At 44.4% G+C, this 27736-nt stretch overlaps 1 protein-coding gene and 1 long non-coding RNA gene across 4 annotated transcripts in view; one reads left to right on the top strand and one right to left on the bottom strand.

The window, feature by feature from the left end:
- Positions 1 to 7698, top strand: part of SWAP70 (switching B cell complex subunit SWAP70) — a 39115-nt gene extending 31417 nt beyond the window's left edge. For both annotated transcript variants that reach the window (XM_064657344.1, XM_064657345.1), the window contains exons 8-12: positions 635 to 742; positions 2212 to 2378; positions 3166 to 3364; positions 4810 to 4906; positions 5615 to 7698. In XM_064657344.1, coding sequence (XP_064513414.1) covers positions 635 to 742; positions 2212 to 2378; positions 3166 to 3364; positions 4810 to 4906; positions 5615 to 5724 — 681 coding nt within the window. In that variant the 3' untranslated portion in view covers positions 5725 to 7698. The remainder of the gene's footprint in view (positions 1 to 634; positions 743 to 2211; positions 2379 to 3165; positions 3365 to 4809; positions 4907 to 5614) is intronic.
- Positions 741 to 27604, bottom strand: LOC135415525 (uncharacterized). Of its 2 annotated transcripts, XR_010431172.1 has the most exons (8): positions 27459 to 27604; positions 23846 to 23938; positions 18714 to 18957; positions 15355 to 15514; positions 11479 to 11594; positions 9682 to 9877; positions 1696 to 7997; positions 741 to 1280 (listed from the first exon to the last, which is right to left on the bottom strand). It is a non-coding gene; the product is annotated as an uncharacterized LOC135415525 (long non-coding RNA). The 2 variants fall into 2 exon arrangements; XR_010431171.1 differs by lacking the exons at positions 741 to 1280; positions 23846 to 23938; positions 27459 to 27604 and adding an exon at positions 23046 to 23237 and having other exon boundaries at positions 3537 to 7997.
- Between the last annotated feature and the right edge of the window lie 132 nt (positions 27605 to 27736).

The following is a 27736-nucleotide window of genomic DNA, read 5'->3' as shown; positions in this document are numbered from 1 at the left end:
AAAGTTTAATAAGTTGCAAGAAGGCATGAAGTTACCAGCAGCTCTTTCCTAGGCCTTAGCTCTGAGTAGGCTAATTCTCCCTCTAATTTCAAGTGATGAATATCAACCAGAATGTTATTTACCTTACTTGGCAGTTTAGGGGATGTTAGAGGGGTGTGATTCACAGTAGCACAATCACTTATTCTAGTCAAAGTTCCTGGCACTTCTGCTTTGCCATGGCAATTCAGTGCTTCTCACTTCTGTTTCTGTATGAAGTCTAAGCATGCTGGCATGTTTTCACTGTGGGAACTCCAATGCAATCCTGCCTGAAATGTGGTTTTCCATAACAGTTTTCTATCCCATATGAGGTAGAGAAGGAAATACAGTGATTTCTCTCACTTGTGCAAGGCAGGACTCAAAGGAAACTTGGAGGTAGTTGGGATAATTACCTTTTCATTGATAAATTTCAAATTGTCATGCAAATTAACAAGATGGAAAATTATATTTAGACACTGAGAAGAGTGTCAGACATTAAAAACCCCCCCACATTGGTGCCTTAATGCGTTTGAAGGTTTCTTCCATTTTTGTTTTAGCTTTGACAAATTGTTTTTGTCCTCCTTTTCTTCCCCCCCCACCTCACACCCTTCTCTTCCAGCAACTGGAAGCAGCAGCTGCTCGTGCTGCTGAGGAGGAGAAGAAAAGACTTCAGACTCAAGTTGAATTACAAGATCGCTTCAGTTTGGAACTGGAGAGAGAAAAAATGGTGAGCAGAGCACGTGGGTTTTTGCTATGATTACACACAGTGAGCCGTGCCTGCAGCAAGGGCTTCCCTCACAGGAGCCACTGAAAAGATTCCACAGATTTTGCTGGAGGCTGGAGAGTGCAACCTGCGTTGCATTTGCTAGAGATGTAGGACTAAAATATTTTTACAGGTGAATTCCAAGACTGGCACAGCTTGGCTACAATTTGTATAGCTTTCAAGGCTTAAGTGTTACTGGAAAACTGGGAAAAAAATTGACTGTTTGAAGGATAAATGCAGGCTGAGGTTTTTGGACTTTTCAAAGACAGAGAACCTGAGGCCAGTAAATGCTGTACGAATATACAAAATGAATCAGGCATAATCAAAATGCATTTTATATATTCCCAGAACTATTGCTTTTTTGTGCTGTGTCCCCTTTTACATTTATGCACACACACAAATATAAAAAGTAAAGTTGCTATTAACCTACACTGGGAATTTCCAAAAGAACTAGTTCTCAATCTTCAAGGGCTCTGTCAGGCATAACGAGTTTTTCTGTTATCTGGAGAAAAGAAGCAGAAATTGTTAAGTCAGTGTGATGGGACATCTCAGGACATAAATGCACACAGTGCTGCTTTATGGGTGAGTGTGAATTCCTGAATGCAATCACTTTCTGGGTCACTGGGATTTCGGTTAGCTGAGGGAAAGCAGACTGCAGACCAGTGGGGCAGGACATGCCACCCTCCGACGCGTGACTGTAGCCTGTCGGGGCTATGCAGGACATGCCATGTGTTGGTAAATGCCAAGGGCTTGGTGCTTTATCCCAGCTGCCTCCTGCTGACCCAGCACAGGAATGGCCTCTGTGGGAGTCACAGGCTCCTGGTTTCACTCTCTGGTCGGTGAAAGAGGGATGATGAGGATCAGAGACTGGGGGATTGAGGATATGCAGCATTCCCTCACCTTCCTCTGTCCCTTACCTTTCTTTGTTGTAGTGGCTCTTCTCTTAGCAGAGCCAACCTCCTTAGCTGTTTTCCAGTCCTTTGCTGATGTGGTGCCATCATCCAGACACATGTGTGAGATACACTGCTGCCAAGGGAGGACTTGCCTGAGGAAGGGAGTGGAAACTGTCACTAAATCAGCCTGACTTTTGTGTCTGGCCACTCTGCAAGCTTTCTCTTCCTTCAGTTTAGTGTGTATCTGTAAACTAAGCAAGAAGATCAAACTGACCAAAGTTAGGTTTGAACCTCCTGTAAAAATCCTGTGCTGCAGGAAGTAGGGCAACATAAGTAACTTGTATTACTAATTTTTTTTTTTTTTTAATGCTCTTAGTTACACATCTACAGTTCTAGCCACAATTTTGTCAGTTCTGCTCTGCAGGTGGCAGGAAAAGGTTTGTCTCTGAAAACATCATCTGAGGGAAACCTGGCAATTCCTTTAAAAATTGGAACCCTAAGCTGAATGTCAGCTCATGTGTCCCCAATTTATGCTGCTAGGTAAGGCAAAAGATGGAAGAGCAGGTTGCTCAGAAATCATCTGAACTGGAACAATATTTACAAAGAGTACGTGAACTGGAAGAAATGTATAAACAGCTACAGGAAGCATTGGAGGATGAGAGACAGGCACGTCAAGATGAAGAGACTGTGAGGAAACTTCAGGCCAGGTATGGCTTTGACCAGGTAGAAAAGTATTTCAGTTCCCCACCCCTCCCCTGCAAATAGTAAGTAACTGTGCCATGCACTAATGATTGTTTGCCTCTTGGACATGCTGCTGGAATGACCTTCAAGTCAAAACACAGGTTTTATTTTCCCTCGAGATATGAAAGCTCAAGCTGGTATTTAAATATGTTCGATTAGTGCTTAGTAGAGGGAGTGCTCAGCAATTTCAGAAAAGCAGGCACACTTATTTTTCCATCAGGTGGTGTGTTTGTCAGCATGTGGAAAACTGAGATCACTCTGTACAAGCTTGTCAGTTGTTTATTTTATAAAGCACTAACTGTAAATATGACGTTCTACTGTATTTTATGGCAGGTTTAAACTGTACTGATAAAGGGTTAAGTTTCCTCTTATTCACTTGGGCTTTTTTTACCTTGGTTTGTTTCTTCATATATTCGGTACTAAGACAATGAAGATAACTTATGCATGCTTGTTTCTTCTAGGGCTCTGTGTTGTGTGTGTGCATTATTGACTACATTTTCTGAATAGCCCTTTGTAGCAGTCAGACTGCTTGCACTGCTGGCATGATCAGCAGCTTGATGCTGAAGGCAAACCAGCAAGCAATAATTTTTTTTCCCTGCTTCCCAAGCTCTTTTTTTATAAACAATATATTCCTACCCATTAAAAAAAGGAGGGAGGGGAAAATAAACAATTAACTTTGCTTCCATACATGTGTGCTAGGTAATGGATACAACTTACTTTTAAGTGCAGTTAACAAAACAATCCCCATTGCAGATTGCTGGAAGAGGAGTCAGCAAAGAGAGCTGAACTGGAAAAATGGCATTTGCAGCAGCAACAGACCATTCAGATGACAGAAGCAGAGAAGCAAGAGCTAGAAAACCAGAGAATTATAAAGGAACAGGCTCTTCAAGTTGCTATGCAGCAACTGAAACAACTTGAACTGGAAAGGAAGGAGGCCCTTGAGCAGTACGAGGTGAGCTGTTCTGTGCATCAACCTCTCATCCACAGATTGACTGAATTTGAAGTTCATCACTGTTATGCTTCTGTAAGGATTAGTATGGCACGAAGATTATAATGAGAGGTAGTATAGTTGGGTCAGGTTTTCTTGGTCCAGACCAGTGGATACATTTGAAGAAGAGGACCTATTTCAGACACACCACCTCCTTTATTTATTTTTGTCCCAATTTGCATACAAGCCAGCTCAGTCATATCCTGAAACACTCTGTGTGCATTTGTCTTCTACTGTAGACTCACTTCATATGCAGTCCCGTTGCTCTCATAACTGAATGCCTTTTGCTTCTGAGTTAGTTATTCTTGCAGTGTTTTGATGGTGTAATTGCACAATATTGTCTTCTACAGATGAAATATCAATGTGTTACTGTAGGCACTCGAAAATGTATTTAAGCTCAGATTCTCAGTGTGTAGCAGTGCCTCCTGTCCCAAATGCCAGGCCTGCTCTCTGCTCTGCTGAGTGTTTTTGGTGAAGGGCAGTAGCTGTGGAAGTCAGTTTGTGGAAGAAATAAGAGCCAGAATCCAGCGAGTACAGAGTCTGAAGTGCGGCACAATTTCCAGGACTGGGGAGGTGTTGATCCTGCATGTATTTAGGTCAGGAAACAAAACCTGGCTGGGTTTCTGTTTAACTGGAGAGAGTGTTTATGCTGGCCTCCGTGCCATTGAGGTGAGCTCTATGAAGGACAGGCCAATGAGCTCTTGACTGGCACAGAATACAAATGCTGCAGTGACCATGAACAAGGGCCCACGTGGGGTAGTTGTGGACTCTTTACAACTTCCCGTGTTGGTGTTACATCTCACACCATCATTAGATTGCTTTTCACTGGTACTTGCCATTTCTTTAGGTGACATTTCACCTTTTTGTATGCAAAACATCACTTAGTACTCAGAAGGAATTGCTGAATACAATAGGCATTAAAAAAAAAACCAAAAAATCCACAAAACAATTAATATAGAAATAATGAAACATTTTAGCCTTGCATTTGGAATTGCCCAAAAGCCCAGTTTAGACTGAAGAATGCCTCTGTCTTGCTTGGGTGTAAGAGCAGTGGTCCTTTTCCTTTTTTATGATTTCTCGTAGTGAGAGATACTTAGTTTGGAACAGAAAGTGCATCTTCCTGTTTTGAAACTACAGTTTACTCTTTCAATCTTTATGAAGATGAGCCCTGCTTACACAGCTACAGAATCTTTTAAAACCAAGTTATTTTGGGATTCTGGTTTGACAACTTTTTTTTTTTCCCCTGCGATGACTAAATTACTTGGGATGGTTAGAAATTAAGCTCTCACTAACACAGAGGGCTGGCTGAATTAGCATGGTTCTAGCTTTGGGTTTAAAAGATGTTTTATCTTTTTATATAAACAGAGTAAAGTTGCTCTTGTTTTCAAGCAGGCTGTATCTTATTTCAGGAGGTTAAGAAGAAGTTGGAAACGGCAGCTAATAACACCAAGAGTTGGAAAGATAAAGTAGCTCATCATGAGGGATTAATTCGACTAATAGAGCCAGGTAAGCTATCAACAGAAAAGTTACAAAAATATGCATTCATTCTGTCTCAGGTACTTAGATCACCTGGTGATTTACTCAAGTCTGCCTTTTCCTGTGACTTACTGGTTTCATGGCAGCCTATAAATAACACAATTGTGAGAACCGCTGATGGTAACTTTCAAGTCTTTACATCTACTGGCCCTACTATAAAGATTTTATTGTCGTTATTATTGTTGTTTGTTTCTTTTATGTTTAAAACAAAGCAAGGATCAGCCTGAACATTGCATCGTGTAGGTGTTGAATGCAGTTAGCATTCAAAACCGTGAAGTAAATATTTGATTTCTGGAAAAGTTTAATTTCTTAGCTTAATTAATAGCATGCCAGCCCAGAGGAAAGTGGCTTCGTAATGCAGTTCTGGAGAGATCACTTTTCTTCAAGGACACCTCTAAAGGCAAGAAGAGGGGTTTCTTAAGACAGAACTATTTGAGGGTGGGGGTTGGAAGTTGGGAGATAAGGATACAAAAGATTGCAGCAGTTGACAACTCACACTAAGCACCTTCAGTGACAGCAGCCCAGGCATTCCTTCCTCCTTGGACAGGCAGGTCCTTGGGTCACCTTTGAGAAGGTTTCCAGTCACAGAAGAGGCAGCATTTTCCAAATCCTCCTGTGGTGGGTGTGCAACATCCCTGTCAGAAATGGCCCTCTCAAGTATTGCACTCTGTCTTCCAGGCTCCAAGAATCCTCACTTAATCACAAACTGGGGCCCAGCTGCCTTCACTGAAGCTGAACTGGAGGAAAGACAAAAGAGCTGGAAAGGGAAAAAAGCCACTTCTGAGTGACGGCAGTGGCTGACGAGTTGTCTGTGAATGGCAGCCCACCTCCCCTCGTCCTGCTTTGCACAGAGCAGCCTCTCGCTTGCAAAATTCTTAGTTTGCTCAGCAGGTTGGGCCTTTGTACAGATGAAATACTGTTTACCACGTCAGTGTGTCTGCTGAGAGCTGAGCAATTACAATATGTGGTGTCTGACACTACTTGCAGTTTGTTCTCGCTCATGTTTCCAGAAATTCTCTTCTTTTATAAAAGACTTCTCAACTGAAGATTTTTGTTGAAATGTAGCTTGTGACAGAGTTGTTTATGTACTAGCCTGTAACAATCTGACAGCAGCTAACCAATCAAGCAGCATCACTTTCCTTCCAAAAAGTGAGGGAAGCAATTGTTCCATTGGTTGAGTTAGTATAATTTAAACCCAGGATAAGTCAGTCCTGGACATTGTGTCCAACTCTGAGACAGAACATTACCTTTCCTTCTACTGAGCCTCCTTCTACTCTGTCCATCTGCTGCTCTTTGCATGGTGCTTAGTGCTCAGACACATCCTTTAGTGAGGGTGGCCTGGCAGTACATGCTGCCTGGTTGGATTTGGTGTCCTGTTTTCCTCTGTTTGCAAGAATACAAACAAAAGAACTAGAAATAGGCACGTAGAAAATGCTGCTGGAAGACATTTGGAAAAAAAGTAGTCGTGCAAGACTGTTTTCGTACTGTCTCACACTTGAGAAGTGCTAAATAAAGCCTTGAGAGTTCTCTTAATAGTTTAAAAGATGCAGTTTTGTCTCACAGGTTTCTGAAGCAGATGAATGGAAGGTGGTAGCACAGTCCAGATATCATCTGCATCAAGGCTGTGTTTGTGCAAGAAAGCTGATTAGAACATACCACCATTTTTAGATGTAGCACTTTTATCTTAATTGGAGGACAGATAAAAAAAAAAGTAAAAGGAAAAATAAATTTCACTTTTTTTTTAATAAAAATGATAAATGTGTAAAAATAACAGCTTTAGGAAAAAAAAAATCATTCCTGTCAGTAAAATAACTTCAGTGTTTCTAGTACCAGGGCTTCCCAAAGAGCCTGCTGCTCTGCCTCACAACTCTTTCCAGGGACAGAGCCAATTATTTCTGTTTCTTTAGGGAAAAGCAGCAAGTCTGTGACTTTGCTCTGTAGATCTCCCACAGCAGACAAGAAGTCTGTCTATTGCTCAGTAAAACAGGATTCCTGCTAACTTGTACAGAGATTTTGAGAACTCTCCCCTCAAGGAGCAGGTGCCCACTGGTGTGGCTTTGAGTCAGCTTTGCCTGTACCCCAGACATCCATCCCTCAGCACCTGCTTGTTAGTTCAGCTACATGTTAAATTATTTTTCGTAAATAAGAAGTGAATTTTTCAGGTGGATAAGCAGTGCCTTTGCGTGCAGCACTGTGATACTTGGATCTTGGAAAAGCAGAAGTTGCACAGAAGTGGTGCCCAGATTTGGAAGTCAATACCATTTTATTTGCCTATTAACTAAGACTCACTCAAATACTGAATCTTGTCAGACATTTATTCTCTGGTTATATTTTTATACTAATTGAAATCTTTAATGATTCGGTATATAGAGTGCTAATTAGAATGGCACGAAAATCCAGGATCTTTGTATTTGTACTTACTGTACAGGAAAACAATAGTTCCTTAAGCTTGATAACAAGGCATTTTTTAAAAACATTGATCACGTTTACAGAAGCATTGTGAAGAAAAAAAAAATCCGACTGTAATAGAAATACTAATGTGCACGTGGTTAAACTTTGCTAAAGGAGCTGGAACAGTATTTATAACCACCAACATCTTTTATGTGGAGAGCAAAAGGTGTATTGGGGCTAAACTTGTTTAATTTTTCTAACGGTCTTTATTTTGGACAACTGTTTTTTAAGAACACCAAATGATGCATGTTTTGATATTTTTTACTGTTCTTTAGAATTGGCTGTTTAATAAAGTAATATAAAGTCATTTACATTTGGAATTAATTAGTGTCTTTTCGCCTGGGTTTCTTTTGGGTTACTGGTGTTCAAAATCCAGTAACTGTTGTGTGGAAGTATTTACTTAGATGGAAGAAGTTTAATGGTTGGATCAATGGGATGTAGATTAAAGCTGTAATAGAGACAGTGGTCACACAGATAACACAAATATAATTTAACAGCATTGCTTCTCTTACGTTTGTATTCAGTACACCTTGGTACAGCATCATGGTGCTCAGCTCTGGCAGCCAGCCTTGCTCAGGAACAGTATCTGGAGGGTGCAGTTTAGCTGTCTCTGAAAGACAAGGATGCCAGGAGGGAAATGAATTGATGCAGCTGTTGTGCCTAGAGCAGCACAGGAACCTTGGAATGGGAACCTGGGACAAGGGCAGAGCAGGGCTCAGCAGGAGCTGACGGGAACACAGCTGCTGCGAGAGGCACCTGGGCACAGACACACACAACAGCCTGTCAGGGGGGACATGTCAGCCCCATATGTCTGTCTGGAGTCAGCTCTTACTCACTGCTAGAAGAGGAAATGAGACAAGTTTCCTTTCAGCTTTGTCGGCCCTGCTTGCTCTGACAAATTAAGAAAGCTTTGTGTGAAGCACTGCACATTAAAGGTAGGGGAGAGGTTGGTTTAAAAATTAAACCATTTGCATTCTGAGCAAAAATACCACTTTAGACTAAGCCCCTTAAAGTGACACTGAACAGCGTTCAAAGGGAGCACAGAGCTGTGAGTCAGTCACCACAGCTCATGGAACAGTGAGCATGGGAAGCTGGATCCCGTTGTGGTATCATTTCCGGTGAGGCCAAGGGTTCCAGCTCTGCTATTCCAACAAACCAACGAGCCTGCTAATGGTGAGGATATCCTCAGTGAACTGTAGGACTAGGGGTAGCTCTGTTCTGCCCCAGGAAGCCTTACCTACACCCTGGGCTTAGCCATGCAGAGGCCAGTGGAAAGCTGTGGCTGCTGTTCCTGAACCCTTGGGAATGCTCAGCCCGCTTTCCTTAGTTCACCAGATTCAGGTTTAATTTACCTGCTGCTGGTGGAACAGTCCTGCAAACCAATACCACAGTACCATGCTTTTCCCTCTAAAACCAGGATGGGATGTTTTTTTTTGCCCTGTGATCATTTTATGGAGTTGATCTATGAGCTGTGCATAATGAATCACACATTCCCAAACTAACAGGCCAGTTTCCAGCAACTTATGTTACTTCTGTTTCAGTGTCCTGCATGAACATCCACAAAAGCAAAGCCCATGTGGGGAAAAGAAAGAGTGTCTTAGGATAGAATCCGTATCCTGGGGCTGATGGGGGGACCCAACCCCACAAAGCAGTAACTGTTTGTAGCTGTTCATTGTGGGGTGTGGGGGTTGGAATGAGATAATTAAGGTCCCTTCCAACCCAAGCCATTCTGTGATCCTATGGCTCAGTCACACAGGCCACCTGGAACACGAGCTGCATCGTCTATCTCAGTAAAAGTGAACTGAAAATAACTGCTCTGATTTTTATCTCAAATATGTGAAGCAGTTAAGTAAAAAATCTTTGAGCAAACCAGTGCAGGGCCAGGAAAGGGGATATCCATAAAGTCATTCGGGGAGAGAGGTCATTATTTGTTCCCAAAGGAAAGGGCACAGAAAGGAGGCAGTACTACACTCTACTCTGCCGCACACTTGTCCCCTCTCAGAGAATGACAAATTCCTTCAACACTTAACAAGATTTTCGGGACTTTCCAACTCTGTCGGCACCATGCTGGTTATTTGATAATTGTGGCTCTCTTTTGTTTGCTTTTTAAAATAAATCTTTTCGCGCCCCCGCCGCCCCCCGCCTGGCTGTCCCCGGAGTTCCCAGGGCAGGAACACCAAGGGGTCTGGGGCAGGAACACGTCGGGCCGGAGCTTCTCATCGCTTGGCTCCGGCTGCCACCTCGTGGTGGCCCAGCTCAGCGTCCCCAGCCCTCCTTACTGCGGTGTTCCCTACCTGTGGAGATGTCCCGGGACACACACTCTTCCTCTCCTTTCCCCCGCAGCAGGGAGTGCAAGGGAAAAGCACTGTGAGCCAGGTCTCCTGTTGCACCACCATCACACCCCCCCCTGTTGTCCCTGGGTTCATGCGCCAGTTCGGCTCCTCTCTTAGCTCAGCTCGGCATGCCTGATCCCAGAGTCATCCCATCAGCCTAGGAAAAAAAGATCTTATGAATGTTACCACTGGCTTAGGATAAATTTAGGCTCAAAGCTTTGGAGCTAAGTCATGCATGTTTTCCCTGAAAACCCCCACTGCAGCACAGAAGGACAACGGGTACAGTTGGATACAGCATCCAGCAATCTCACACCTGCAGGCAAAGCTTGGGCTGCCATAGAGCTTTCTTAATGGCAGTAAAGCAGAGCAAGAAAAAATGGGTAAGGAAGTTTCCTTAGCTGCAAACAGTGTTTTCCCAGGTGCCTCTTACACATGCCCCGAGGCTGCAAGACTGGGGTTGAGAGGAGGATGTGCTCAGCATCACGTACTCCCCTTTTGAGAGCAGGACTCAGACTCATCCCTTCAAACCACAAACAGGGTGGGCGTTAGGAGGAGGGGATATCAGCCCATGGTTTGAAACACTTTGGAGCTCCCCACCTGGCAGGGTGAGCAGCTATACAAACATCATATCTTGAGGACTCCTGCTAGTGCTAATGTGGCCATGAGGTCCAAAGTAAAATGCAAACAGAAATTTGTGACACTACTTGAATTCAGAGGCTGTTGTGACTTCCACACATTGAGTCTCACTGTGAACTTCAACTACTTGGAAATGCCAGGAAGCAAAAGTGCAGAAAAGCACTGTTTTATGAACTGGCTTTCTGGGTACGTCAAAAATACTCATCCTTCAGAAAAAGGAAATGCCAGTAGTTGTTTTAACACATAAGATGAAAATAGATTTGGAAAAAGGTGACTGCTTCTCACCTCCAAAAGAAATTAAAATTGGACCAGTATGATGCAAAACAGTAGATTAAAAACATCCTGAAAAGCCTTGAGAGGGAGATTTAATGAGGCGGTTTTTAACACCTATATACACAGCCCTGGAAGCCCTTCTGCTTTTTTTTCTTCTCATATTTTAGCCTACTTGACAGAGGAAATGTAAAAGGATATGAGCAGCGGGTCAGAGGAAAGCCCATGGCAGACTGGGCAGAACGTTGACAGAAAGGAAAAAAGAAACCACAACCTCCATAACAACTGCACTCACTTCTCCCCATCAACCATTCTTTTAAATTCATTAATAAATGAGAAAACCACAAAAAAAATAACCCTTTCTATCCTACTCAGTGTGCTCATTGCTCACATCACCTACCAAAGGAGCTTGATCTAGCACCAGCTTTATTCTCTGTTATTAATATCGTTGCTAATTAGTAGAGCTACTTGCCATGGCTACGGCACACAAACAGCTTTTACAGGATCTGGGCCTAAAAATGTCTTCATGCAAACACTCGCTGTTATTCCTGTTGTCGCCTGTTTTCTGAGCACACAACAGCGATTTGCTCAGGCAACACAGATTTCACCCCGGGGAACCTACCAGGGTGTTTGTGGGGATGTTTGAGGTGATTTGCACAGGTCTGCGTTGGCAGATCTCGCCCACAGTTGCACAAGGCGCCCGTGTCCTTTCACCTACCTTGGTCAGCAAGTCTAATTTGAACACATTAACATCTCAGATGGGATTAAAAACTCAAGCATAGACATGAGACAGTTTGAAAAGCAGCCTGGACTTCCTTGGTGTTGACATTGATTAGCTGTTTCAGTGCCTACCAGAGCACGGGGATTTCTCTTTCCATTCTGAAGCGGCTTGTGTAGCTCAGCCTTGACTCAAGGTGTGAGTGCTGGGGAGCTGCAGGTCCTCTGGGGCGCTGGTTCCTCAGTCCTGACTAAACAAGAAAAAAAAAACAACTTTAAAAAACAACTTAAAAAATCTACTTACGGTCAGACTCTGCTTAGCTACGTTTAGAAAGTCCCTCTCACAGCGTAACTGGGACTGAAATTTTGCATTTGGAGCTGCCCAAGATTGTGTTTCCTGAACCATCTCCTTTGCCAGTGATGCATTGGGCCATTTTAATCTCTCCCAGACACACAGTCAACTACCACATCTGCCTATGAGGGAGAAGCATGCTCTGTTTTGCAGCCAGGCTTTCCCTCCCTGACAGAAAGATTGTGTTGGCCCTGGACTGCTTTTTCCCAGGCAGAAGGTGGGAAATGATGGAGGCAGGGTATGGCCTGCTCACACACAGGCCCCACCAAAAGCTGAGTGGTGTGGCTGGTCCCTGTGGGGATGGAGGTGGCATCTTCTGTGTTTTCTGCTTTGCTTTAACATGGCTACTGCCTGCCTGTGAGGGTTGTACGATGCCCAAGGGGGTCGCTGCTGGCCCATGAAGCTTCCTGGGAAGATGGTTGGCCCAAAACACCCATCACCCCAAGTCTTTCTCACTGCATAGCTGCACGTGGCCCTGCTCACAAAAGAAACTTGCCTGCCCGTGCTCCAGCATGTTCCCTTCACTGTCACCATTTCAGATGGCAAGAGCCAAACCTACAGCTGCTCTCAGATCACCTCCAGCCAGAAAATCCTCCCCGACAGCAGGAGAAAATCCAGAGCATATATTCCCTGAAATCATATTTCAAGGAACGGCGCAGGCATGGGGCATGGTACAAGAACCAGCTTGGCAGAGCAGCTCACCAGAGGAAGAGGGAACAAGAAAACAACACCGGGTGCCCAACACCCTTGCTGGGCCAGGCTGCTCTCCAGCAGTTCTGCTGTCGGTGCAGAGCACAAACTGGTCCCAGCCAGCTTCGAGAACAGCTCTGTGTCCGCCTCTCCCCTCACCCCATTCTGACCAGTCCCTGCTACTGGTGTCCCTGTGCCCGCCAGCATCCCAGTTAGGGGCATTTCCCACCCAGCAAATTTGAGGTGCTGTGTTGCTGCAGGCTGGCTCAACTACTTCAGCAGAAAGCTCTCGGGTGAGTGCTGAGCTCAGGGCAGCCTGTGCCCAGCCCAGGGAAGTGTGTGCCAGACCCAGGGAAGCGTGTGCTGAGCCCACACCACCCCTGGGAGAGCGATGCTGCACGACCGCTCGCTGCTCTTCCAGTTTTCCATTCTTTTCTAATTTTTATCTTGCCCCTCCTGATGAGCCCCAAGTCCCTACATGCCGAAGCAGGGCGAGAAGACTGACACGATTTTTCCAAAGCCCCTGGCGAGTCGTGGAACCCGCAGCCCAGGGCCCCGCCAGCTCCTGCCCCGGCAGGCCAGCCAGGCAGCGGCAGCTGCTCCCCCAGAGACGGGGAGAACAATAAGAAATACCAGATCTGCCGCAGGAATGCGGGAGATACCGTGGCGGGGGGCCCTGGTGAGTCTGGGCAGGATTTGCTCACGGCTTGGCCGCAGTCCGGGGGATGCCACTGAGCTCGGGCTGTCCCGCGGTGGCGGGAGATGCGCGGGGGATGCGCGGGGCCCCCCCCGGGCGCCGGACACCAGATGGCAGCCGGACACCGCCGCACGGCCCGGGAGAGCCCGGGGAGCACAGCCCTGCTCGGCAGGCTCCTAATGAATCACATCTGCGGATCCCGCTCCGGGGGGCGGGTTCGCGGGGATGCGGCACCGCGCGGGTGTTGCACAGCTGAGCCGGGCGCACGCTTGGAGCAGCGTCACTTTGTGTACGTGCAGCAGCACACTGCTGCGGCAGGAGGAAAAACCCACACCTAGCACCGAGCCAAAACCTCTTCCTAGGGCTGGGATGACTTATCTCACCAAAGAAAAGGAAAGAGAGGGAGGACCAGGCCGATGACGGACAAGGCTGTCAGCATACCCAGTCATCACAGCTCGGGGGGCTTCACCGACCTGCACCTCGCTCCCTCCTGTGCTCTGGGCACACTGATTTATTCAGGTGACTGAAACCAGGGTCTGCACCCACCGCTGCAAAGGCCTGACACACTAATTTGAGACTCATACAGTTACTCTGTTGGGTAACAGTTTCCCTCAATGACTTACGAACTTTAATCCAATTTTGAAATGTAGGGGAGGATAAATTGGATTACCTTAGCTCAACTGCTCATGCCATAAGCCCTTGAGAAGTGGAACTGGAGGGTTTTTTTCCTCCAGAAAACTTTTGTTGGCCCACAAGATCCTCATTTTTTTCTTAGCTCAGACACCAAAAGGAGGAGTTTTTGACTTCCAAAAATAAATCAAAGACACCATGATGCCTGCAGGGTATTTGTTTCTCCATAGGAACGTGAACCTGGTGGTTTAGTTTAAGAGAGGCTAAGCTACCTCTCACATTTTCTACATTCCTCTTTCTCCTGATATATCGAGATCGACAGGTTCGAACTGTTGTTTTAATGAAAACCTACTACTCCTGAGAGGGTTTCCTGCTTTAGAAAGATGATATGTCAGAGCTAGAAAATTCCAAACAATTTGACTTGCTATCACCTTCGTCAGGTCCCTTAACCTCCTTATGCCTCAGTTGTGCATTGATGAAACATGAGTGATGTTTACCCATTAAGAAAGCACAGAGACATCTGCAAAACAGGAAGCTGTCCTTGAAAAGAGGGCTCTTTAAGTGATATCCTGAAACTGTGTCCACAAGGTGCAAATCAGATTGCTGTAAGAGGCCTTGGGAAGGGCCATGTGTACCAGGGCAAATCCTGTACAACCAGAGCGTCCTGGCACCAGTCCCTTGCAGGGTCATCTCCACCTATATGCCTCATCCCTGGCAGTCAGAAAAGCTCCTCTGAGCCTTGGGAAAGAACTGCAGATTGAAACAGCCTTCAACTCTCTAATTAACTGGAGCGAAACCCTACATAGTTTCAGGAAAATTAAGCCAGCACTCCTGCCAAGCCCCCTTTTGTCACCTCTCATTCAGGCTTCTAAATCAATCCCAGGTAGGTTTTCCCCTCCTTTGTGGATGTGGAGTTCTGGAAACATCCTGGGGTAAATCTAAACATGACCAACCTCGACATTACATCTCTGGAGAGTTTTCAGAGCTTAAGCTCTGCAACTCAGAGCAACAAGTTTGGGGGTAGGTGCAAATCACTTTTTAAAGGCTCAAATATTTGTGTTAAACTCACAAGTACAACGGGACTCCCTGAACATATTTTTGGTCTTGGAAACTAATCTTTAGCTCTCAGTTTTGTTAATTCTGCAGTCCAAAAATATTTTCTTTGCTGTTTTTTTTTTCTTGACTTCTAAAGGCAATTAGGATTTTCCAACTGTTCTAACAATTTAGAAGCTCTAATATGTGAAAACACTTTCTTGCATTACAAATATTTCTCCAAATCATAAAATGCATTACAAAGGGGAGAGAGCCAGTCCCTTGTACACTGCTTGGGCTGTTCTTCTGGCAGAAAATGACCACTGGCAGCTTGCAAGGCATGGAAAAAGGACTTATCACCCAGATCCTTCAAACACAGTCAAAACTGCCTTAGCTGGGCAAACCGGCACTGATTTCTCAGAACTAATTCCTGGAGGTACAGGTCTGCTGACGTCAAGACTGCTGTGGTTATTGCAGGACTCACAGCCCTTAAAACATTTTATCTGCAAGCCCCAGTCCAGCCCACTGCACAGAACAGCTCTTCAAACCCTTCTGATAGGGACGGCTGGGACATGAGAATGTCGAGTGCTCTTGACGCCTCCCCACTCACCTGTTCCAACAGTGTAGCCAAATATTTTAGGGATCTCTGAAATCCACACTTTGAGAAGCCAGTTGCTCTTCTGATGGACTCAGAAATCCTCCTGGAACATTGCTGCTTCCTGTCTGAACTCTTTTAAAGCCAGGCTTTCTGCCTGCTATCTGAAAGAAGCCTATAAAAAAGGAAAAGACAACAAAGTTCAGGAAAGCAGTTATCTGATATGTAAAAGCTCACAGGTGCAATGGGAAGGAATGCACTACTCAGGATTATGTGCCCATTAGGAAAATGGGAAAGGCTCTAATGATTTTCAAAGCTAGACTCTCACTTATTATTTCTATCTGGCTATTATTTTTGAGACACTTGAAGATTCCTTTTATCAGGGGATGTTTCCTGAAAATGCCCTGCAGAAAGAGCATTTTATTTTATTCCCTTTGCATTTCAGGTAGGTGAAGCTGCTCCTACTCAAGGGCAGGAGTAATTGGGGTTTTGGGCAGTGAGGGGATGCTGAGATTTATCAGCTTGCTGCAAGAGCTGGATTAGAGCCAGCAGCCATGCAGTGGTCCTGCATGTGGTGGGATGGCATATCCCTGCCTCGTAGAGCTGCCAGTCAGCTGCTTTCTTCTGGTACAGCAGCACAAAGCTGCATGTGGGCTCATTTTCTATTTCCCTGTGTTCTGCAATGCAAACACCCCCGGGGTCCCAAAAGCACAGGATGAAAAACTCATCCTTCCTTTTGGCCCAGATCCTGGACAGACATGTGCACATGCTTAGTGCTGAGCATGTGAGTAGCAACACTGATCTCCATGGAGCAATCCACATGCTTGAGCCTCTGCACATTTGGGAGTGGGGGAGAGAAGGACACTGGGTTCTTTGGTTGCCTGTTTTACATACCACTGATGAAGATCCCACCCAAAAGAGAGCAGTGCAGCAGGATGGCGCTGAGCTATATAGCTATTTTTATTTCCATCATTCATGTCCTTGCTGAGACCTGCTAGGAATTATCTGGGATATTACACCCCAGTCGAGTCGAAACAACAGGTCTTTCTGCAGACAGTCTGTGTTTAGTGGGATGATTTAGTTACTGTTTTCCCCCCACCCCGTCTTCTTCCTTATTCCCATTAGTGACACGTTGGCTGCAGAGAAAAGTTATTCATGCTCTAGAAATGTAATATTTACTCAAAACAATTTTTATTTGGCTTGGCTTCTTCCCAGTGCCATAAAGTGATAGCCAACCCCAAGTGCTTACATAGACAACATGTGCATCTGAGTCATATTTATGATCCCGGTTATAAAAAGCACACAATCTTGTTGTTTGGTGCAATAGGATGGGACTGAAGGCATCGGCACGTCTTGAGCATAGCCTGTCTCTGGAATCTGCAGAAATTTGCCATGCTCCAAATTTAGAACTTGTGGGTGGAAGCTCGGGCAGGAGCCAACTTTTTATACCATTACATCACAGGAATTGAGGGCTTCGTGCCAAAGATCCAAGGAAATTAATAAAGAGCAGAGGCTGTCCAGCTGTTTGAATTTAAAGTCATGGCACAGAGGTAATCATTAATAAATACAGCTTTATTCAGAACATAGTAATCTTGCTGCTTAAATTGAACATATCCCCTCTCTTTACTGCAGCTTACTATTCTGTTAGAACTTGTGAAGATAGTAGGAAGGAATTAACATCTGTAAGAGAGAGGCCCAGTGAACTGGGATCCTTCTGGACAGAGGAGGACACGCTTCAGTGCTAACTCTCCAGCTCGGTAACGTTCAGAGCGCACGCGTTTGCCAGGGGCATCACGGCTCCCCTGGCTGGAGGAGGTGGCTGGAACGTGGCATGCATTTTTCCAGCTAAAACACACACAGTCTCAAATGGACAGTGATCAAAGCCACATAGAGCTAATTTGAAGAGAAATTTAATTTGTTTGACCTCCCTGTGCTGGGGCAGCCAGGGTAAGTTCAAATGTCACAGTCTCCAAGGAGCCGATGGTAAAGCACTGGGGGCTGTTACCAAGAGGCACGGGATGACCTGATTGACCTTCCAGCCTGTTTGGGAGGCTCTGTGCATGCCCACAGTCCCAGCAGTGCTTGGCCCTGTGTGCAGTGTTTGGCCCTGGCTCGGGTAAGGGCCGTGCTGGTGCTGGGAGAGGGCCACTGCACTACTGTGCCCTGGCAGACTGTTCAGGTCTACAAGATGCTGCTTTCAGCACCTCTGAAGCACAGCACACACAACAAGCACCTTCCCAGCTCCACCCTACAGCCCCCAGCAGGACAGGCTCTGCAGAAACACTTGGCTCTGCACACAGAAAGGGCTTGTGGGGTCGAGGTGCCGAGACTCTACATGCCAAGGGCCAAACACAGGCTTGCCATGGAACACATAGCCAGGAGAACACAGCAGTGTCTTTGGAAAAGGGGCTCCCCTGATGCTTAAACCACAGAAATGTTGGTATGTAGCTTCAGAGATTTATAGCTTATACTCTCCTCAAGGGTATGCAAAAGCTATGAGTAATTAACAATGTAGCTCTGGGTTCTCTAGGAAGTTCTCTATTTCCATTTTACAGATAAACAAACTGAGGTAGAAAGAAACTAAAAGCTGCTTCACTGGAGCAGTATTGTCAGCAAACCAAACACTAGAGTTCCCAAGGAGATGCTCCTGTACCCGCAGATATCTCATCATGTTTGCACATGTATTTCTTGCAACAGCACATACCAAACAGCTTTACACATCCATGCCTCATCAGGAGCCAGCACAGCAAAGACCGGGACCTGCAGCTTCCAACATTCCCTGCTTTAGTCTAAGCTCCTACACATGCACAATATACCTTTCTCCAGGGAGAGCAGGTTAAAAAAAAATTAAAAAGAAAAAATCACTTCAGCCATGTGGTCACAGGGTGACAATTTCCACAATAACAAGACAGTTAATAGGGACAGGGAATAGTAAGGGATAAATAGCAGAAATCAAGTCAGATCAAGTCGATGGCCTTAGAGGTCTTTTCCAAGCTAAGCTATTCCATGATTCTAAGTCACTCTTCATTTCTTAATGTAGTGTTTCCACCTGCAACACAGGCATGTGCATGCAGGGGGTGTTACAAGAATTCAGGCTGCTCTAGATTCAACAGGCTCTATTACTAGATAAACTTCTTGTATTTTACCTAGAAAAATACAATGCCAACCATTCATTCCTGCCAGAGAACCCACAGAGATCCTGGCTCTGCTCAAGTACAGTGCTGTGTATTTTTTCCCAGCGTGTAGCTGATCATGCTGGACTGTGTATTTTACTTTTTGTGAACAACTGTGAACATCTAAATATTAAGAAATCTCAGGTTTATTAAACATCCCCCTTAGAGTTAAGAGATGCCCTCCTGCGACACATGACTCACGAGGTAAGATGAGAGGCTGCAGTGGGTGAGGAGAGTCTTCAGCTTCTGCTTCGCTGTGGGATGGGAGGTGGCTTTCTGGGAACCTGTAGCTCCTGGAGCTGGCTTGTCCATGTGGCTGCATGCTGAAAAGCACTGACATGGCTCTGAAGCATTTCTCTGCCTCAACAAAAGATGGCACGAGGAGGTTTTGAGGAGGAACAATACACAGTTTTCCTGGACTACTAGAAACACCTGTAAAATGGAACTGAAAAGGAGGAATGGACTTTAGCAATTGGATAACTTGAAGAGAAAATTAAAAAAAGAAGTTATTATCAGGGCAGAAAGCATCCCAAAAGCTACTACCAGATATTTGCCAGAGGAAAAAGGCAAAAGATTCCTTTTTTTCCTACATGAGTACCCCATGGTAGGTTCAGTTTGAGGAGTGAAGCAGTTATTTTACCTGCAGTCTTATGGTGCTTGTTACTGCAAAGTTTTTTTGCACGGGCTCCTCTTGCACTAGAGAGAGTCTGGAACAGCGTGTTGCTGCACCCTCGACATACGAACAGAATGTGGAAGAAAAAAAGTCAGCAAAACAAACAGTCTTAAGGGTACCATTGTGCACCCCAGAAGCTGGGAATGCCTACCTGTCAGAGCTAGACAGGGGATGCTCCCTGTCCTCAGCCCTTCCTTTCAGGAGTTGTAGGATAGTAACCTCACTTCCTTGGAGCACTGCATCAGACAAGTAATTGCAGTGAGCAAGTCATTCTATGGAAACACAGAATGCTTCAAGCTACAACCCAACAAGTTTCTAACCCATGGCTAATGTCCAGCTCTCTTCCTGCTGAAGTCAGCACCAATCCCTCCTGCCCCATCTACAGTTGTTAGAAATGCAGCAAACATTAAAAAATTTGGAGACCTTGCCCATTCTTATAACTGGACAAAAGTCAGATTTTTCAAAGTGCTACTTATGCTGCACAGAAACTTCCTTCCCAGAAGTCCCCTTGTTTCCAGCAGACAATCTCTTATTTCACTGCTGGTTCTAGATGCAGCCAACCATCATCCTATTTAAAAGTCATTCTCTTGGCTGTTGTCTTCCAACAACAGGAGCAATAACCACATTTGGTCAGCTAATTTACCTTCTGCAGTCGCTAATAGACTAATGACCTGTTTTATCTTCTGGCACGTAGCTTGTAAAACCAACTCCAATTGGTAGCACAGAAATCAATACTAATATATAAAATACGGAGAAGAGTTTCATGAGAAAGATGGGTTTGTGGTTCTTATTTTGACTTTTTTTCCATGAGATTCTTAAAAGTTTCAAACCCTGAAACTAAGGAACCTTGGTTGTGCCTTATTTTCCAGTAGTTTCTTTAAAAGATGAGTCGTTTGGAAAGCATGGAAAGTATTAGAGTAATTGCTTTGATGTCTTTAATAGAAATTCAGGATGGATTTGAAAGAAATGAGGAAAGTGCTGTTATTTCCTTTTGGCATGGCAGTCTGACATGACTGGTACTGTTATACAACACAGCAACCAAACAGCAGTGCACACATAAACTCAGCAGTGGGCTGAGGAACATGTCCTCCTAATCAAGTTTATAGCTGGATGCTAATGGACTCAGTAAACAAACACCCATGTTTATCATAGCAGAATGAACAGAATGTACCACAGACAATATGACTCACTTTTCCATAGGACACCTGTCAATTCTGCAGGTTTCAATAACAAAATATTGCACCTCTCACTTACAGTTTGTTTTACAAGGTTTTAATGAGTTCATCCCAATGAGCTGTCACTGTGCCACATAAAAACTGATTCATTTGCCTTATGAAAATAAGTGTGCCTTTTGACAGGACACTCTGCACCAGGCCCTACTAAATCAGCCGGAGAGGCTAGACTAACTCACAGGTGGTTTTAGTCTGGAGTGCTTTTTGAAACGAAAATATGCAGCCAGCTTCAGCAGCATGTCGGCTGTTTTCCCTTGGGTGACAGGCTGTCCTGCTGCATCCAAAGTACCCCTCCTCCTCCACAGTACAGAGTCTGTCTTTTAAACTGGCCCTTTAAAACCACTTTCTGTAAGAAAAGGGTTTGTTTTAAAGCAGAGTTTGGGAAAGTGGCAATTAAGAAATGATTACATTTATATTTCAAAACACATAAGCCTCAAAAAAAGCTGCCTATTAATTCACAGGAAATTCTGATAAAAGTAGGTGTCCTTATAAGACCCTCCTGCAAGAAATTCAAATGGAGAGAAGGGGAGGGAAAGAGATTTCTAAGTAAACAAGTGAAGAAAGCCAGGGAAAACAAGAGCAGTAAGCAGGGTCTCAGGTGGCTGACTTGGCAGAGTGGGGTGTGAAGGAAGGAAGAGGCTGTGGGACAACGAACTGCTGGCGTTTACAGTAGTCAAGAGGTCTCCAGAGTTTGCGACTTTAACCACAAGTTGCTTAACAATACTGTATGCTCCTTCTCTTTCAGATCGAGTCAAGAGGGTGGATGCACGTGCATGGGTGGTGTTGTGGATGGTGCTGTTGGACAAAGGAGGAGAAGGAGGAGGACTGACAGAAGGGGTGTTTCGCTGCCCCTTGAAATTACAGAGTCATGATGAGAAAAGACAGCTCCTGACTCAGGTCTCAGTCCCTGGATAGGAGAAGGCTAGTGAGTAACAAGTTTGGGACTGAGGGACTGCCCTGTGGTGTAGAGCCAGTTACAGCTAGAATGAACTTATTCCCCCCCCCCCCCCGAAGCTAGTGAAGGCCTTCAAGTGCCAGAAGAGAATCACGAGAGAAGAGAAATGGTGTATTTGTCACTTCCCAGCAACAGATGCAGGAAAGCAGAGGATCCATCAGCAAAGAGGCGAATACAAGCCGGCACTTCAGAGTTCAACTTCTTGCTATGGCTTTCTATGAAGCATGGACAGTTACTGTGAAAGACACACTTGATTTATGTTTGTGGTGGACATTAACCGTAGCTAAGATTCTGCAAGGTAGAAAACCACTTCAAATTAAGAAATGAAATATTCCCCAGGTTAAAGGTTGCTCAGGTTCTATCTCACCCCTATGGGAATTTTCAGCAAATGCATTGTTTCAAAGTTATTTAAGCACCCTTTTTTATCATGAAACACTAGCTGCAGTAATGAAGAAACTAACTGAATGACAGAGAAGCAGACCCTAAAATAGCTACCATTAACACCAGGAAGGCTGGGGGTGTGTTAGCCTGTGGTTTTCTGTGCTCGATAGTGATGTGTCACGATAAAGAACGTGCATTTAACCACTGAACAATGCTGTGCATGCTGTCGCCTTCCCAAGGGCTAACCGTGCAACAGCTTCTCCAAACTGCTGAATTTCCACTGCTGAAGCAGTTTGTCAAAAAAAACCCCTCATACAGCTGGGAATTATAAAACTCTGCAAGAGCGTGTGATGCCAAGGATCTTCATTTGGAGGCACACCTATGTTTCTAGTGCTTCAGAAGCTGGTCTTTTCCAGAAATCTTTCTATAGACGCTAGAGCAAGGATGAATCTGGCCACAGTCCATTCACCATGAGTGATTATATCTTAAAGGGATATTCCCTCTCTCTAAAAATTCCAATTCTTCACACGTTTCTGGTTAAAAAAAACCAAAACCCAAACACAAAAGAACCAACCCTTGTGCCTGTGTCAGTGTCTTTGCTGTATAAATTTAAACATTCCATTGTAAGCTAAGATTATCTTGCCTCTTGCCCACTGAGACATGTGGGTTTGGCTTTATAAGACTCCATAACTGGCCTGCTTGAACCCTGTCCAGCAAGTTTTCATCTAAATTGATTAGGACTTGGAACATATTTTCTTGGACAAATTGTGTTCTAATGAATAGAACACTCCCTCACAGCTGTTCTGCCAGAAAGCCAAGATTTTTTCTGTCTAAAAATCATCCCAAAGTGACCCTTAGATAAAGTTCAGAATCCATTTTCATTTTTTAATTAAGAAAAGGTTTGCTTAATTCCATTCCATACATTTCAGTGCTAGGCAGCTGACACACGATTCCCCCTAAACATTTTATTTTAAAGAATTTGGTTTGGAGTGTCAGATCTGCCACAGACAATACATTTCTAAACACACTGTTTACATTAAATGCAAAGCATAAAGATGGTTTCAGCAGGAGGAGAAGCCTCTCTCATCCCAATACCTGTAGATGGCACAGAGAGCAAGCTCAAGGTCAGCTCTATTCTCCACACAACAAATTTAAACATTAATGAAGACAAATAGTGAATATCACTATGAAGCCTCACCCAGGCACCAGAGATTTCCACAATGCACTTCTCCAGGGACAAGGCTCCCCAAGAGACCCCTCCTCATGCCCAAGAGGTAGCTTCATGAGCTCACCTTCAAGTCCAAGTGTGGACTGGCTGGGAAATCCTGTCATTAATTAATGCTGGTCAAATGAAGACGGCATTTCCCTTCAGTAAGGAGCTCTGGCCACTCCGAGAGCCATCCCCAGTTAGGATGAATGCACGTTTTCTTTTTAGCATTTTGCTCTATAGTTTTTCTCCCAGATGTCCCAGCTTGAAACCTCAGTAAATGTGTTATGATTAGCCCATCTGGAATTTTTATTCTGTGACCATTCCCATGGTACACAAGGAGGATTTCATTCAATCCAGAATACCCAGTGGACATCCATGGTTACATCATTTTCCTTATCTCCTAGCAAAGTATTTCTAGGAACCAGGAGTACAATTTGAGACAAGATCAGATCTTTTTTTAGTCTTGCAAAAGATGGTTCTGACCCGTGTGGAAATAATGCGCCTTCAGCATGTTTTCAGGACTTCATTGACACGTGGCACTCAGAAATTAAATATGTTTGCAGGAATTTAAAGGAACGGGTCTTTCAAGAAACACAACTTCCTAACTCTTTAAACACTGGCTATATCTTTAACAAGACAGGAAACTGAAGCAAAGTCACTTATGCACAATCTCAAATGGAATTTGACTATTTCAATTACTAACTATGCGTACAGAAGAAAAGTTGATGAAGAGAAATTACTCTGCTACAAAAGTAATTAGCATTGTGGTACTGCTTGTGCAAAATGTGTCATAAGAAGACACTAAGAATGGGAAGTTTCATCTGCTCTCAACAGCCTCTGTTTGCTCACACTTGAGAGACACACTGAGCTTCAGAAATTTACCTGGAGTCCCCTGGAGAAGATGATAGTTTCTGCAGTTATTCTCCAGTGTCATTATTGAAAGTTGGTCCAGTCACATCAACATGATTAGTCAATCTGCATGAGTAGATAGAAAGATGGAAAGATCTTATTTTAGCTTATGCTGATTTTACAGACAGATTCAGATGGAAAAATACCTTGCACCTCACCTAGAAACCATGTCATCTTTGGTTGTGGACTACAAAAACCGAGTATATCTGCAGCCATTGATTTCAGCTCTTTTTTTCCTCTTTTATTTTTTTTCCCTGTGTGCACTTAAACCATTGGAATCTAAATATAATGACAAGGAACGAACACAAACAAGATTTGCCAACACGTTATCGCACTGTGTTCTGCAGCCTGCTATTGTCTGGAAATGTGGTTATAGTGGGCAGATTATCCAACATTAAACCCTCCTGAAAGCATACGCAGAAAATAAGATATAATCATGCTCAGAGCAGTTATCTTTAAACACAAGCACGGCTTCAGCACCCAGTGGAAAGCAGCAAGCAAAGATATGGGCCCAAGGCAAAACAACGACCAACTGCCAAGAAATATCCTTGTTAGCCTTTGTTTGTCTTTTTAAAGTCATTGTGCAGTATAATTAATTTGGTAACATGCAGATGAGAAAGTGGAAAAAAATGTGAAGACGTAGGGAGATGAAATGCTAAAGCACTGAAAGATGTCACCTCCTCTGTGAAATGCTTACATTGTGAAATAAAAAGAGAAGAACGAACGAGTCGTTTCAGGATATGTCTGGAAGGAGAGATAAAACCAGAAGATTACAATCTTCTAGTAGTCTCACACAAAACCTCTGTATTTGCGTTCTACATCATGCGGGCTGAGTATGAACACAAAGCAAGAGGGCACTAAATGCAGAACAGACAAGATGAAGTGCAGTCTAAGAAATAGGATTTCAGGACATGGCAGCACTTTCAAGATGCTGAGAACTTGATCCACATGTTCCCTGAAGATGGCAACAACATTTGTTCACAAGAGCTGAAGGTTTGATCAAGTCTAAGTTATCAGAGAATGATTAACTCAGAGATCAAGGACATAACTGGAATAAGAAAGCAGCAGAGGGAGCAGAACTCAAGTCAACCCTTGTGATCACCCCTGGTGGCCCCTGTGTGCTACCAAGTTGATCGCGGACTTTAAGTCCTTTTTTGGTTGTATTCCAGCTTGTTAAACACACGCAGCTCCTCTCCCTGTTTATCTGTTTTGCAGTGTGGGATGTGTGAGTAGTTTTGTGAAATTATTTAAAGCTTTCAAGCAGAGACAGACAAAAACATTTAGACAGAGACAGCAAACTCTTTCTTGAGCTGAAGGGGAGATTTCAGGGTCAGATGTCAGCTATCATGTCCAGGTTAAGTTCCCCTCGCACCATTTTCAGATTTGAGCTGTCCGTGGGAGCAGCTGGGGATTTCCTTTTCCTTAGCTGACCCATGGGTGGCATAAGGCCAGGCAAAGCCAGACTTCTGCTGTCTGCTCCCCAGCTATCTGGTGACAGGAGGGGACAACAGGCATCCAGTGTTGTGGTCCCCCAGGAAGGAGCCCGGCAGGCTGAAGTTCCAGGAATCACATAAGCATTTCCTGTGTTCACCTCACCTAACAGCTGCTTCTGTGTGCCACAGGTACTGAAACTAGAGAAAGCAGTGAGCTCCTACCAGGGGGCCTGCCAGGATCTTTGCCCCTCACCTGTGGAGCGAGGACAGGGCTTTGTTCTGGCTTGTGCTCGTCTGCACGTGTGGCTGCCCTTGCCCATGACTCAAAGGCTGGCAGGTGAGCTGTCCCCCTTGCACAGGCAGACAGGTAGGAGACTCTGACAGCAAGACCAGACATTACATTACCTTTAACTCTTATGTACCCAAGCAATTAATCAGCACCCCTTTCACTGAAGTCACCTGGACTGCCAACATCCCGGAGCAACCCTGGCTCAACAATCTACCTGCAGACTGAATTTCCACTGTGCTTAAATGACAGTTTTGTCCAGGGACTCAGTCTGCCTCCAAAAAAAAAAAAAAAAAAGAAAAGAAAAAAGTGCTGGGCACCAAATACAAGCTCTTGGTAGTTGGTATTTTGCAAGATCCATCCTTGTTGAGAGACTGCACGTTTGCACCCTCCACTATTAAATGGAGGGACAGAAGGGCCACTTGAACTCTCTGTAGCCACTATACAGGATGGTAGGGAATGAGCCAAAATGTTAGTGGTAAGGAAGCAAAACGGAGAACCAAAGAGAGATGGGAGTGGAGTAGAAAGCTCAAAATTATGGACAAATTAATGAGCCACCAGTACTGGAAATGGGAAAAAGCTCTCAGACCATCATCCCATACAAGGGACAATGAAGAAAAATCATAATTTCTGATGCTTTTGACTGAAACAGAGTTATGCAAGACTGATATTGTTCACACTGATTTAATTAAGACTCTGTCAGCACTATCAAGCTTAATTGACCTGGTATTTAAAATTTATAGAAGTCAGTTATAAAAATGTGCTCTGCACTAAAAATCAGCATTCTATAAATGGTTCCAGTCCTAGAAGGGTCACCTTTTTGACACAGCAGGCTCTTAAGGGCATCCCACTCAGGTGCTAAGATATCTCTAGCTCAAGATTTTGCAAGCTCAAGCTGTATTCCCTGCCCATACAGATCTCTCCTTGCAGTTTGTGGGAATCTGGGGTGTCCAAGAAATGTAGAGTCAAGCTTTCTGGCAGCATCCCATCACCAAAATTATTTCACAGAGAATTAACTCCCAACTGTGACACTTCTTGTCATGTTAGATTCAAATCTCTGCATTTGCTGAGCTGTAACGAGCATGGAAAGGCAAAGGCTAGACAATAGCCTCGTACCACTTGTGAACATTTTGGTTTCTGGGCTGGATAATGACAGAAGCAGTTCACTATGTAGAGAAACAAGCCCGTCTGGGTGTCAGCAACAGCCTATGGGTAGAAGTATGCCACAAACCTCAGCTACTGTCATGTACAGCCCTATTTACTGGGGCCACAGTATCTCTAAGCATTACCTCCTGCAGCTATGGGACATGCCTTTCTTCTTGCCTTGTGGGCAGCAAGCACACACCAGCCTGAAGTCACTAGTGAAATCAGTTAGGTCTCTAGTGGGCTGTCTCAGGGAGTATTATAGATAAGATTCAAATGGAGGCTGCAAAATTAATATAAATGAGAACAAACAACCAACACTCCCAGAAAATCCCATGTTCTGCAACTGTTATTGCTTCATCGGTGACAGGAAAGAGCAGTGTTTTAAAATAGAAGTTCATTTAATTGAATTTCCCTTAAGGCACAGAAAATAAGCTTCCATGAAGTGGTATCAATTGTTCAACAATAACACGCTCTCCCGACTGAAAACTGGGTTAGGAATTTGTATTGTATTTTCACAAAACATAATTCCTAGCCCAGTTTCCACCTCCTCCTTGAGATAGGCAGGCAGATTCCACCTCAGTGATTACTGAGTTGACTCTGAGGGTCAGTCAACATGTAACCAATGTCCAGCTTCTCCACATACTTGCTTAAGAAAGCCTGGTGGATCCACTGTAGGGCTTTAGATGCACAAAGGCATTAAAGGAGCTCGTTGCTTAAATACCTTTGTAGATATGCATCCTTATCCTCTGAGCTGGGGCCAGAGGTTCACAGCTGTGTCAAGCCCAGGTGAGGTCAGCTGTGCACAGGACCCACATCCTTCTCCTTCCTGGGTTACAGGGCAGGCAGAACTGTGAATGTCAGGGTACTAAAAAAAGGGAAAGAAAGGAACACTCAACAACTACAGAACAATGAGGACCTGTACCTCTTTCTGGTAATACAGAAAGTGTTAAGAACCAACATGTGAAATATTATTTTTCCGAAAGTTTGTCAAAAACGTGG

Source organism: Pseudopipra pipra, chromosome 6 (assembly GCF_036250125.1).
Source record: "Pseudopipra pipra isolate bDixPip1 chromosome 6, bDixPip1.hap1, whole genome shotgun sequence".
NCBI classification, from domain to species: Eukaryota; Metazoa; Chordata; class Aves; order Passeriformes; family Pipridae; genus Pseudopipra; species Pseudopipra pipra.
This window is presented reverse-complemented; position numbering and strand designations above follow the sequence as displayed.